Source organism: Lutjanus erythropterus, chromosome 11 (genome assembly GCF_056507025.1).
Source record: "Lutjanus erythropterus isolate fLutEry1 chromosome 11, fLutEry1.hap2, whole genome shotgun sequence".
Taxonomy (NCBI): Eukaryota; Metazoa; Chordata; class Actinopteri; order Lutjaniformes; family Lutjanidae; genus Lutjanus; species Lutjanus erythropterus.
The window spans coordinates 20,018,619-20,032,741 of record NC_139327.1 but is presented as its reverse complement, the minus strand read 5'-3'; the positions used below and the strand labels follow the sequence as shown (position 1 = coordinate 20,032,741).

The 14,123-nt window shown below is 38.5% G+C and overlaps 1 protein-coding gene across 1 annotated transcript; it reads left to right on the top strand.

Moving 5' to 3' along the window:
• Positions 1-800: 800 nt before the first annotated feature.
• Positions 801-14,123, top strand: LOC146318985 (complement factor B-like). Its single transcript, XM_084731201.1, has 18 exons — positions 801-873; positions 2,037-2,243; positions 2,331-2,516; positions 2,629-2,805; positions 4,342-4,428; positions 6,205-6,344; positions 6,965-7,109; positions 7,213-7,344; positions 8,211-8,321; positions 8,859-8,993; positions 9,072-9,187; positions 9,534-9,669; positions 9,958-10,096; positions 10,274-10,350; positions 11,203-11,303; positions 11,418-11,547; positions 13,760-13,809; positions 13,888-14,123. The coding sequence occupies exons 1-18, from the start codon at positions 807-809 to the stop codon at positions 14,062-14,064; spliced, it is 2,313 nt and encodes a 770-aa protein (XP_084587327.1). The 5' UTR covers positions 801-806; the 3' UTR covers positions 14,065-14,123.

Below are 14,123 nucleotides of genomic sequence, written 5' to 3'. Positions count from 1 at the left end.
AAAGAACTTTGAAAACATTGTGTCCTGCTGCAGTTTTAAAATATATTTAATTTTCACTGACTAGCCCCTCACAGGGCCTTTACACAGTGTTTGTCACCCTTTTAATGAATAGAAAGAGTACTTACAAATAAGTTTGTTGCGTAAGTGGTTGTAGTTTAACTAATCTAGCATGACTGTGATGTTCAATCAATAACTGAAACAACTTGCCTACAGGTTTTGGGAAATGATGAAGCAAATGTTTGTTCTTTGTCCTGGTTTCACAATTACTTTGTTTGTTTATGCGACTTGCAACAAAGTGCGTACTCATGGTGGAAAAAACAGGATCAAGCAAGAAGAAGCTGTGGCCTATTTAGTGTCGGGGCACAAAAAACAACAATGAAACAGAGTGATTTGGACTATAACAGTCAGAATTAACAGCTAAGCTGAACTTAACTAAATTTAGACTTTCAGGAAAGGGTCAACTATTGTAATTCTACTTGTATTTTTTTTGAGTTTTGACATAAAAGGTATTTCCAGCTATTGTAAATAATAAACAGTTAATTAAAAGTTCATATCTTCTGCATCAGTCAACTTGATTGAAACTGAATTATTTTACTATTATGGTCTAATGCAATGATAAACACATTTGGGATTTGGTCGGTTCCAGTAAGACACATTATTGATCCCCTTTTGTTTGACATGAAGTTAATAAGTACCAGGATGATATTTGTTCATCCAGTCCCCTTTTCTGAATGTCACCATCCATGCTGAAATAAATGCACAGCTCCTGCAAAAGCCTCTCAATTTTTATGTTGTTCCCCAGTTTAATGTCCAACATGGGATTTTCTGTCCACTGGAGTTGGCTTGCTGCACTTTCATGTCTCCTCTGTATGGGTGAGCTACCTTTACTCTTTACTTTCAAAAAAGATGCATCTTTTAGACCTAAAATGTTATTTAGACTTCCAAAATGTCCACATATTTATTTTTACTGTATAAGTAAAGTTCATATTTTGTAACATAGTTAGATACAATATATTTGTAAATGTCCAGATGTTTAAAAATCATTTCAAAAGGATTCACAACAGAATTTTAAGAGTAATTGGTAAATAGTTAAAAAATTGAAATAACAATTCATCTTGTAAATGTAATACTGCTGCTGAAAACAGTAATTAACATCTGTTTGTATATTAAAATACTAGTGAACAAATACCATGCATTATTTTATCACCTGTCTAAATATGTTTTCTGAACTGATGTTGATCATGGTAACAACTATAATCTGTGAACACAATACAACATCATTTTTAGTAGTTGTGTCTCCTATTACTGACAATAACAATAACACCCTACATTTAAAAAAAATGTAGGGTGTAGACCAGGAACTTTTCTTTGGCTTCTGAATGGGACATGCCAGAAAAAGTTTGAGACACTGCTTTAAGAAATGCAGCAACACATCTTAAAGGCCAGATGACCTATGTATTAAAGGGGCACGTGGATTTAGTTATTACTAGTTAGGTTGCAAAAACAATTATATTGTTATATATTATTATAACAACAAAATTTTATTTAATCTGAGATTAGCTGTAGTCAGAGTTTAGCAAAAATTGGTTTAAAATGGGTAAATCCATATTTAGAATTAAGCAGAGTTAAAAAAAAAAATAATAATTTCAGTTTAGTAAATCAAAGTTTATTGGTGAACACTGAAATTTAATTAAATATATATGGAAATGATTGTTTAAAATAGAGAAATAAATAAAAAAAATAATATGAGTACTGTTGGGAAATAGTACATATAAAAAAGGGGATAAACCGTTAACTTTTGGCTGCTATGTATTACATAGCAAAACATTACGTGGTTTGCTAGCTAGCTAAAAAGTTAGTTAGCCTAGTTATCCTATGTATGATGGCTCAACAGAGAAACTTTATTTCTCCTTTGAGAAGAAGTTTTTGGCCAAATTAATGGACCGATATGGCCAAATGATAGAAGATTCTGAAGCTTTCTAAAATCTTTGTGCATACTAAAGCTGCATGCCCCAAAACGGTCTTTTATTTTTCAGGAGGTAAAGTGCGGTGTGATTGCACAGAGACAAATATGCAAATTCAAGGAGGTGATTACAAATTGACCAGGCAGCTGCAGACAGGCAGCATGTTGATCTACAACTGTCCCGAGGGCTACTACCCATACCCGGATTTGATCCGCGTGTGCCAGCCTAATGGCTCCTGGAAACTACCACCCAGGAGATTTACTCCTCAGAGATGCAAGCGTGAGTGACGTATCGATGATGTTTCTCACTTTGCCTCAGGCTACCTGCTCTGCATGAGAACTCAGATCCTTTTGTTTTGCTTTGCAGTTGTTGAATGCCCAGACCCCCTTGTGCTGGAGTACGGAGAAGTCAACCCTCCTCAGGAGAGGTACTTTGTGGGCAATGAGACCACATATGAGTGCTACACTGGATACACATTGCGAGGCTCATCCAGACGTGTCTGCTTACCAAACGGGAAGTGGAGTCACTCCACTCCCATCTGTAGCCGTGACTGTAAGTCCTGAAGAGCAATAAAACCTTCTTCTTCCCTCTCCTTTCTCTTTCAGCTTTTGGATGCATCCTAATTTGTGACTTTTCATGACTTGTTTCATTTTTGTCACCACAGCAGGAGATCATTGTGCTGATCCTGGTGTCCCACCTGGTGCAGTAAGAACAGGAAACATGTTTGGAATTGATGACAGAGTGACATACAGCTGCAGAGACAAGCTGTTTTTGGTGGGGTCCAGTGAAAGAGTCTGTCAGGAGAATGGCCATTGGACTGGCAAAGAGCCAGCATGCTACTGTAAGACTGATACCTACAAATACTGTAATGTTCTGTGTCATTTCAATGTTTGCCATGAAAAAGTATTCATTTTTCTTTTCATTTAGTATCCCTATGGTGGCGTTGAGAGCTCAGTGCACTGCAGTTTAAGAAAACACATGCAAATTGACAAAACAGAATCAAATCAAGAAAACCTTGTCAGAACACATATAGTATTTGGAGAACAATGCAAAAACACTGTGAGCACTAGAGTGTGTGGGCACTAGAAGTGGGCACTAGAAAGTGCTGAACATGCTTGTCATTGGCAGTTTGTGATTTATTAAGTTACTGAAATCTTTTGAATTAAAATTTTGTGATCTAAATATTCAAAATTGAGACTATCAGCATATGAAGCATAATGAAGAAAAATCACAGTACACTTTACCAAAGCAAAACGTTTACTAGATGATAGGTTTTCCTCCCCTTTTCAGTCTATTTGTAATGGCAGTTTGCCTTCAAACTGAGCCCAAGCCAAGACACGTTGACATCATGGTGTTTACTTTCAGTTCTCTGAACCTGTCCCACTATCTACTGAGGTCACAGTCTCTAATGTCATAAAAGAGACAGTGACTGTGACTGACTGATGCAGCTGACCTGCTTTTTATTAACAGTGCTGTGGTGTAGGCTCACCCACCCATTTACAGACATCATGAACCAAACACAGGTCAAGTAAAAGAAAAGACTCAAGTTTTGAGCAGCTGAAAACCTCAAGCTAGCTAGTTGTATGAGTAGGTCATAGCTAGCTCAGCTGTTACTGTATTTAAGCTGCCAGAATATTCTGTCAAGACTATTTGTCAGATGGCCAAATGGCATCAGAAACCCCTTCATGTCACACCGTTCTGACATCACATTGGTGGGACTGTGTTCAATCATTTCTGTAACTTTGTGAAACCAACAATCCAACATTCAAACTTACTTCATACTATGACAGGCCAGGCATGGGGAGGAGCTTCCTAGCTTTTTTCATTCACTTAAAAACTACATTTGTCATGTAAACAACAGAGTATATTATGATGACTGTCTTCCAAGAAAGACTGAAAATGTGAAACAATACCATGTCTTCCTGTCTATGGTGGCTGGCTTTTCACTCTGCCCTCTGTAGCCATTCAGAAACATCTATAAACTTTACATTATGCTCATGCAAATTTACACTGATCATGCATAACCTGGCCCTAAGATAACTTTTGCAATCTTGCTTTGGATATACAGTATTAACCTTTTGACAAGTTGTGGATTTGTAATGCTAGTCTTGTCCTGTCCAAAATGCCGCCACCTGGTTATTGTTGGGAATTCAGTGAGGGTTCATGTTCTACTAGTTGGTCAGGCAGGTGGGTCTCCACTTGTACATCAAACTCTCAACCAGTCACCACTCCAGTGACAAGGACATGATCCCTCACTGGCTTACCACATGAAAATGTTGCCTGTAACTGATTATTTTTACTTGCTTTTTCTTTAGTATCATCTTACCTAGTCACTATTATTATAAACTTCTGTTTATGTGACTTTTGCCTCATGCAGACAAACACACCTATGACACTTCATTGGAGGTTTCACAGGCATTTGGCAGCGCAATCACAGAGAGCCTAACTACCTTAGAGTCAACTGGTAAGTTCCTATATCAACATATTAACATTATTTAATGGCAATAATATATAGATGGTTATATGGATGGGTATATATGGAAGGTGAAGGCCCTGCCCCAACTGCCGACCCAATCTTGCCAGCACCTCCTTTGAGGGATGACAGTATGTGTGTTCAGTGTGTGAAAAGTCAGCTCCTTTCAGGAATACACCGCCAACTTTAGTTTGCCAGGATTCCCCCCACAAATTGGATCAGGCTGAACTCCTGGCCCATGCCATTGGCTAGATGAATAACCTGATACAGGGTGTTTTGACCATCTTTCCTTCAGCGGTTTAAATGGCTGCAGAAGGAGAAGACTCACTTCTTCTAATTAGAGTAGGCAGTAGGCAAAGCTGCAACACCAAGGTGAGGAGGACAGTGTGCAGGCAGGGCAGATTACCAACAGCCCCCACCAACTTCAGTTCCCAAACCACCTCATCAGAAACAGCATCATCACCCTGCTTGTGACCACAGCCCAGCTCAAAAAGCCAGTCAGTCAGAAGCACACCAGCAACAGCTGGCCTGCGCCTGGGGAAAGACAACACCAAAGTGGCCGTCAACAGGAGGGAACGTAACAGCAAGACTTGCTACCCACTCCCACCTTGTCCATGTTAATTTAACTGTCATTCAAGTGACATTTGTGCTGGTTCTGCCCAAAAGGACAGTTCTGCTGTAAGCAGTTCACAAACTGTGATAGGGAGTAAAGATAACAGCACTTACTATCATGCAGGTGCAGGTGGTGGTTCCACTGGGGCTACCGCACACATGCTGTTTGCAGAGCTTGTTGCCAGTGTCCACTTGGATGTTGGTGGTCATGTCATCAGGAATTCCAGTGTTCTGAGTGACGTCATGTATTGTGGTATTCGGATGGGGTGGGGTGCTACCTACCTGGGGAGTGTGACAGGTGGTATGTGGCCTCAAGGGAAAAACCGACACATCAGCCTGCTTGAACTCTAGGCACTCTAGTGTTGCAAGTGTTGCATCACCTAAATCTGAGGACCTCTGTAACAGGAAGTGAGCTCCAGGCTTTGATCCCAAGAGGGACAGGCTAATAAGTGCCTGCATTCTCATGTGGAGGAGATGAGATAGGTGTCTATGCTTTGACCCCTGTGGAGGCCACAGTCTCAACCAGTTCAATGTATAGATTGACTAAGCTGGGTTGGCCCCCTTACTTTGCAGCTGAAGTGGTCTAGGCCATAAAGTAGTGGGAGTGCCACTACCACTAATCTGATGTGAAACCGGTCAAGATGAGTGGGGCGGGGTCTGAAGGGACGCTTCAGCTACTGTATCCATAGAGTCCAGTAGAATGCTTATGTGAGATAGAACAAAAAATACGATATGGTAACTCTAGCACAGGCCGAGCCCTTGACTGAAGGGCTCTGCTGCTACGTTAACATTCACTGAAGAAGGTGTCAGATGAAAAGGGCAACAAGGACACTGCCTTATATACTGTGAGACACACTTATTGACTCAATGGTAGCCACAACCTGGTTGGCCAGCTACGCAGATGACAAGCTTCAGTGGACAAATATACAGTATGTGTGATTGGAGAGAGCTGTTATGAATATAGTGCAGCAGAGGGCGCCACCTTTGCTAATAGAAATGAGTTACCATATTGTAAGCTTTGCTTTGTTTAATGTAACCAGAAAATGTGTAGATATTAATATTTCTGTCCTGTAATAATTTTATAGAACACTGTTGTCTTCCATTTTTCTCTATAGAAAAAACACACAATCACAGTATTTGTTTTGGATCTTTCAGATGACAAACAGGCGGGGAGAAAAATCAGGATACCAAAAAATGGGACACTGAATATCTATATTGCAGTGGATATTTCTGAAAGCATAACACCGACAGAGGTTGCCCAGGCAAAGAATGCTACCTTAAAACTTCTTACAAAGGTAAGACACATACAGCTTTCCTCTCATTAAAGAGAAGTAACACAAGTAACTGTGATTGAAAATTATGTAACAGTATACGGTAGAAATTCCACAGCAATATTGTTTAGCTGAGAGGGTGATCGCACCTTCTCAAACTGACCCTGGGGTCAGTTTAAGGGATTTATATGGGCAGCCAGGTAGCTTAGTTAGCAGAGCATGTGCCCCACTACTCCATATAATGTACCATTTCTTTGGTGTGAGCTAATATTAAATACTTTAACATTGTTTACACACAACATGCAGAAAACATATCCTCATCCCATTCGGCCACCAGCATAACAGCCCATTAGAAATAAATTTCATTTTAAATTACATAAAATCTTGACTGATACTTCTTGGCACGAGTCCTTTGGCTTGTTGTCAATGCACACTATGGGATTCTCTTTCTGCTGATAAGTGAATCAATTACTCAACAAAACAACAACCATAAGCAGTTTGATACATAGAGTGGTGTTGCATTAACAAAATATTTCACAGGAGTTCAATAAGTTACTGCTCATTTACAAAGTTGTGTCAAGACTTCATAAAATACTGAAGATCATTTGCCTTTTATTTAAATGAAATGCTTTTTGACTCCACAGATATCATCTTTTTCCGTGAATCCAAACTATGACATCATCTTTTTCTCCTCTGACATATTTGAAATTGTCAGCATTGTTGATTTTGTGGATAAAAGAACTAATATAAGCGTTGCCGTCAACAACCTGCAAAACTTTCAAGTAGGCGGTGAGTCAAACACATGAGATATGTATACAGTTGGAAATGCCGTTTTAATATGTAGCTTGATCTGTGTTTTACTGTGTGCCTGTGTGTGTGTTTTGCCTCAAAGACAAAAACACCGCTGGAACAAATCTGAATGCCGTCTTTGAGCGCTTCTGGGAGCACATGGGAATCATAAAGCAGCGGGTTGGGGAAGCTACTTTTAAGGAACATCGTCATGTCCTCATCATTTTTACAGATGGTAATGTCAGCCTCTTGGCATATGATATGGACTTCTGCAATGATGTTGCCAATTTCTTTTATTGTCTGCAAATTATGGATTTAAATATTCATGCAGCAAACATTTAAAGTGTTAGTTTGACTTGAATTTTGGAAAGTCTGTTTATTATCCATCTGGTAGATATGAAGGTACAGCCAGCAGCTACTTAGCTCAGCTGAGCGTAAAGACCAAAAACAGAGGGAAACAGCAAGTTGTTTGTGAGTCAGTTGGCAGGGGCTTAAATAATGTAAGGGGAGAATGGCTCCATGATTTAGTACTTTATAGTTCTCAGTCTTTTCACATGTTTTCAGCAACTATTTCTTTAACATGCATGATGTTTTTAGAAGAAAAATTTTGACTATACTTAAGCACCCCTTTCATAAGTCACAAAGCCTTGCAGCAGGCGTCATTGACTTTGGCTGAGAGTTCTTTGTTTGATTGGTGTGACTTAGTCCAACTCCTCATACTTTGTATGCATGTCAATGCACATGCATACATACACTGAAGCTGGTCAAGGCTTTTGAGGTAAAACAACCCACTTACCAGTACCTCACTTATCACCCTTTATATCTTGTTTGCTAAATCCATACAAAAAACTGTAACAATGTCATGTTTTAATGGGGGTTTATTTCCTGAGCTCTTTCTTGGCCAGACCATTAGAAAAATAGTGTGTAAATTTGTAAGCTCTAACGGTGGTCTTAGTCTACCTAAGTATGTCCCACACTGATATGTAAGTGGTCTCGCTCTCATCTCATCTACCTCTCAGTGAGAAAGCCAATAAATATATTTGCATTGCACTGCATTTGCATTTACATTTATTTTAACACACAGTTTTCTTTCTTTTTTAGGTGCTTATAATATGGGCGGTTCACCTTTACCCACAGTAAAAAGAATAAAGAACACGGTATACATGAACCACACTGGTGAAGAACAGACTACATCAAGAGATGAGTATCTTGGTGAGTTTTATTTTATATGTTGCATAGATTTCTGTTGCTATACTGATTTTCATCATCCTGTTTTTCAAATATTATGTTGTAAGGACCATTTGTTATATAATAATGCCTAGCTACAACACTATCCTATCCACCATGCTATCCACTATGCTATCTTAACAAGATAGCAAATGAACTTGCACCTTATGGAGGGGCACCATGGGCGGGAGGTCTAAAAACGAAGAGGGTTGGCTCTCCTCTCCCCTCCCCACTCCTGCCCACTTTCTCCTTCCTCAGGTTCTTCAGCTAGTGGAGATGCATAATAATGTTGATGATAATAATGAATTATAAAATACGATTTGATTTTCAGCCTAAAACACACCCACAAATTCATCAAGGCACTTGTGCACAGCTGTGCACCACCACATATGGGGCAAGATAGCAAAGGTGGATTCAGACATAACTTGTGTCTGGCGCATTGAACCATGCGCTTCAGATATAATGTGTTTTAACACAATAAAGAGAGCTTAATTTATAATGCTATGTTTCATTCTGTTACAGACATTTATATTTTTGGCATTGGAGCTGAACTCTTTGATGATGACCTGCAGCCCCTCACAGCAGGGACTGGTGGCCGGCATTACTTCAGAATGAAGGACATTACAAATTTACAAGATACCTTTGACGAAATAATTGGTAAGTCAAGAAAATGCACACATACACACACACATATAGAACATGATTAACATTGATTTTGTTGGGTTATTTATGCAGATGAAGATGAAGTTAAGGGTCTCTGTGGTCTTCACAAGGACCATGCAGAACGTGACAAAAGTAACAAAGAAATCAAGAGGAAACTGTATCCATGGATGGCATTCATTTATATCCAGGTGAATGTTTATATACTTAATTTATCCTCAGAATTTATCTGTGAAATATGTTGCAAGGCTCACTGTTTGAATCTCACAATCCTTCACATAAAATTCTTCACTCCTTGTGCTTCGCCACAGCAATCAGTAAAATCAGAAGAATAAACTTTTCCACTGAGGGAAATGATGTCGTTCAGAAATATTTGGCTTAGTGAAAACACAGTGGAGTCTGGAGATCTGCAGATGTAGGATTTCATTAAAGACTGTTATTTTGTTTTGTGACACATGCTATGTTCTTCTAGCTTCTTGCTTCTATGTGTTATTAAATTACTAAACTATATGATTTTTTTACCATTTAAACCTTAAGGCCTCTGACGGATCAACAAAGAAATGCCTCGGCTCTCTGGTGAACCCTCAGTTTGTCTTGACTGCTGCTCACTGCTTCCCATTTGGAGTTGTACCTGGGGACATCACAGTTGAGATTGATGATGGACGTGGAAAAGGTAATGACAAATGTGTATTTAATCTGTTTACTCACCCCTCTTCTCTTCAGTTACATTAACACTTCATACTGGAATTTTAGCAGTTCACAAAAATGAGTGTTACAGTAACTCATTAAGTTATTTGGTTTGAATTTGCTTTTGTAGCTTTAAAGTCCTTATGAATAAATCGTATCCTTATGAATAACTCTGTATTTGCTATAGTGAAGCATTTTGATTCCAAAAATTTTGCTGCTATCCTTTCTGATGACAGCAACACTAATGCTACTAACACTTTGCTCTGTTTTATAGTGAAAAAAGTAAAAAATTTCATACCACACAAGACCTACAATGTCAGCGCTAAAGCACATCTGGGTGTTAAAGAGTTCTATGACTTTGATGTGGCTCTCATCCAGCTGGAGGAAGATGTTCAAATCTCCCTTGAAGTCAGGTGAGAACTAGTGTCCTACAAATATTGTTGCTCATACTTTGATGTCCTGCCTGGGAATGTTTTGATAAAAGTTATACACACGCAAAAATCTATTAACAGATAAAAGATTCATCACAAATTAGTGTTCTTGAGAAAATGTGCATTTTTATAGATAAATATTTTTGATATCTTGTTCAGACCTATATGCATTCCTTGCACTGAAGAGACCAGTGCTGCTCTAAAACTGGGTGGCAGTTCTACCTGCAGGCAACAAGGTGAGGTCACTCTACCAACATGCTGTAAGTTCACCATCACATAACCGGTCTTCATCAAAAAGAAGAAGAAGAAGTCGACAAAAGCAGGCTTCACGTTTTGTAGCTGGCAGCTCTCAATTTGGCCATTAAAATGACTGTCATTGGTAGATTTTATCAACTGTATTTAACACTTAAGCTTATCTTAGCTTCATTTGGTGGAAGAAGATGCAGTTTTGTAGATAACTTTTTAATGTTTCCAGCTGACTTGTTTTAAAACAAGAATCTTTTTGAGTGGTCTTTAATATACATTTAATGGCTACATGATATTGTACCAAAAGACTTAGTTAAAGCTGCATGTCGGAGAAAAAAATATAATTGGAATATCATTGGCGTTAGTCCTCAGCTAGGCTTTAATGAAAATCTTAGCATTTTTAGCATGGAAGAGGAACACATCTGCTCACTGGAGCGGACTGGAGGGTTTATAGGAACAGTCTTCACTGTACAAAAGCACAACTTTCTAACTTTATTCACAGATTTGGGTGAAACTGAATCACATTGTATGTTCGAACAAGGCTTAACCTTATGGAAGTGTCTGGGGAGTATCTACTTACATGTAATTAAATGACAAAATATATGTAATCATATTCTGTTACAGTTACTATGAAAAATATGTGATCAGATTAGAGTTACAAATCAAAATATTGGTGATTACAAAGGGGTTAAGTCTAAATATTCTTCTTAGGTTATCTTGCGGTGATCTGCACTGTTTTTACTCTTTGAGATTTTCTTCTGTCATTTTAGTGGCCTTGCAGTTAAAAATATCTCTTGACCATCAGGTACAATTTGCTGTATTTTTGTGTTCTCTAAATACAGAGCAGCTCCTGTTAAAGAGTCAGCATGAAAGACTCACTTTCCTGACCAGAACAGAGAACATAGTGGATGAAAAAGATGTCATTGCAAAGCTTGGCGACAATGTGAGTTCTAAGTTACAATGTTGTGTGTGTGTGTGTGCATGCGTGCGTGTGTGTCTGTGCGCTTTCTTTATGTTTCACTGTCTGTATGGGTCTTCTTCCGATTTATCAATGCAGAGAGATGAATGCATCAAACATGCACTGAAGGCACCAGGCATAACAACATCTAATCCAAAGGATGCCGTGACTGATATGTTCCTGTGCACTGGTGGTCTGCAGCCAAACAGAGATCATACAGCATGTACAGGTATGTTCCTACTATTACATGAATAAAAGTTAACTCCCTATTTCAGCTCCTGCTTATCCCATAAACATCCTTGAATTGATCTAAGCTAATTTCACAAACACACAGTAACTTCAAATTGCATTCAGACAGTAGGGGAGCATCTGTGTCTGATTTAGGTTAAGTAAGGAAAATGTTAAAACACCCGAGGATACGTTAAATGTGCAAATGCACAAAAATGCTTTTTTTAATTTCCAAAGTCTTAAGCTTGAGACTCATTAAGCAAGACATAAAAGTTGTTGTTTTGCAGTTTCACCACAGAGATAAGTTACAACTAACTCTAAGTAACAAGTAAATAGCTATGCATGCCCCTAGAGCAGGTGTAAACCATAAAATGTGACAGAATTATACTCACTAAATAGCAGCTTTTCTTCCACACAGCATCACTTTTTCATTAATTGCAGCCGTTCTCAGTAATCCAGTAGAGACTTAATGTATTTATATACAATAGTAAATTTAGCTTATCACTATGAAGTGCTACGATGCTAAGTAACTAGTTACTAATGTTCACAGTCAGGCTGGGGGAGTAATGGATTGCATGTAATGAGATTATGTAATAGGATACAAAAAAGGTAACTATTCCATTACAGTTACCAAAAAAAAGACATTATCAGATTACAGTTACATTTAGTAAATATAGGTATTATTTAGCAGGGTTACAATTTGAAATACATTTTAAAATAAATAACAGAATACTGCCATGCACAGTGTGCGCACATTACAACACGTGTTTCACAACATTCTGGTCTCAGTGAAACCAGCTAATCTTACAGTTGCCAATTCATTATCATGGCGACTGGTGACATGCTTTCACTGGGTAGAAATTTAACATTATTTTGTCTTAAAATCAGAAAGAGGAAGAACATCACAGTACAGCTTGCCTTCCAAAACTGGATATCTAATTTAAATAAACATTTAATGTTACAGGTATCCACAACTTAAGCTACTAAGAAATCCAGGTAGATAGCTAAGCTGTCAATATTTCTACTACAAATTAAAATCTATTTTGGGGCTGTAGGTGATGATGCTGGTGACCAGGTTGGTGTGTGGGTGAAAACGCAAGCCCCAGGACAAATTTATGTCCGTTTTCTTTAAGTTTGAGTGTGAAGTGTGACTAAAGAACATTTAAATTTGCATCACTACTGCTAATAATCTAACCATGGATTTGCAGGTTAAAAGGAAGGAATAGCTGGACAAATAATTACAAATGGACAAATAATTACAAACAACATAAAACATATTCGGCTACACATTATGAACATATTTGGCATTGAGGTAATCCAAAAGTAATGGAAAGTAATCTGGTTATATTACTTTGATATTGTGCTTTAGTATTGGAATACATTTTTCAAGTAACCCTCCCAACCCTGTTCACGGTAACCATGATGATGGAACTCACTCATCGTTAATTTGCCATTTGCCTTAGTTATGACTTAACATACAAACTAATTTAGGTTATACATCAAGTAAATGTGGTGCAACCAATTTGTAATGTACAAACTAACTAGAAGTAACTAAACCTCTAGTGTCACCTTTACGCCATAAAGCTGTCTTCACATGGTAAGACGTGCTGTTGGCTCAGTATGATGTAGGGCACAGGGAGGCATACAAATTAGGGAATACTGAAGTAGCTAAAGGCAAATACTTAGAGGCTGGAGTGTTTTCCCTTAAATTACCCTAAGGATGATTTTGTGCAACTCATAAGTACTTAGATGACTAGTTTAAGGGAAACCTTAGCTGGTAAGTGCTTGTATTCAAACGGTTACTCTCGTAGCGTCATCTGGCTGCTGTCATTTCTTCTTTTACTGGTGTGACTGTTTTTAATGTTGTGTTATATAGTTTGGGGAACTACAACACTATTACTACTACACTATTCGTCCATCACTCTCTCCCTCCCCTGCTTATGTACGTCGCTTCAGGCTACGTCATCACATATAGCTGTAGTCTCATTGGTTGCACTTTGAAAAGTCAGTGGCAGCTCAGTCACTTAAAATAATTTGGACTTTGACTGATTTCAAGCGCCTTCACCTAGTTGGCATTACCACTAACCATGTGTGTTCACCTTCACTTACTTCAGGAAAAAATTTACACATAGCTGCTACAACCCAGTGCAGCACAGTAACTTTGGTCCATAATTTTGTGTGTAACTGTGTATGCGTGTGTATTTTTGGGGCAGGTGACTCTGGAGGTGCTGTGTTCAAGAACTTTGAGCATCGCACAGTACAGGTAAACAGGCATTCTTTTCCAACAGTGTATCACAAATGAGGCAAACCTGGCAGTAGTAACCAACAATTTCTTTTGCAGGTTGCATTGGTCAGCTGGGGAACCACGTCTAAGTGCATTTCGGGTGGTGTCGTCGAGTCCGATGACAACTCCAGAGATTTTCATATTAATCTTTTCAGGGTTGTCCCTTTTCTCAAATCTGTCCTGGGAAAAGAAGAGCAGGATGACTTTGTACCAGTTAAGTTCTTAAACAACTAAGTTTTACATGGTGTAATTTGTTTTGCCCTTCTAATTATAAAGCATTACCATTAAAAGCA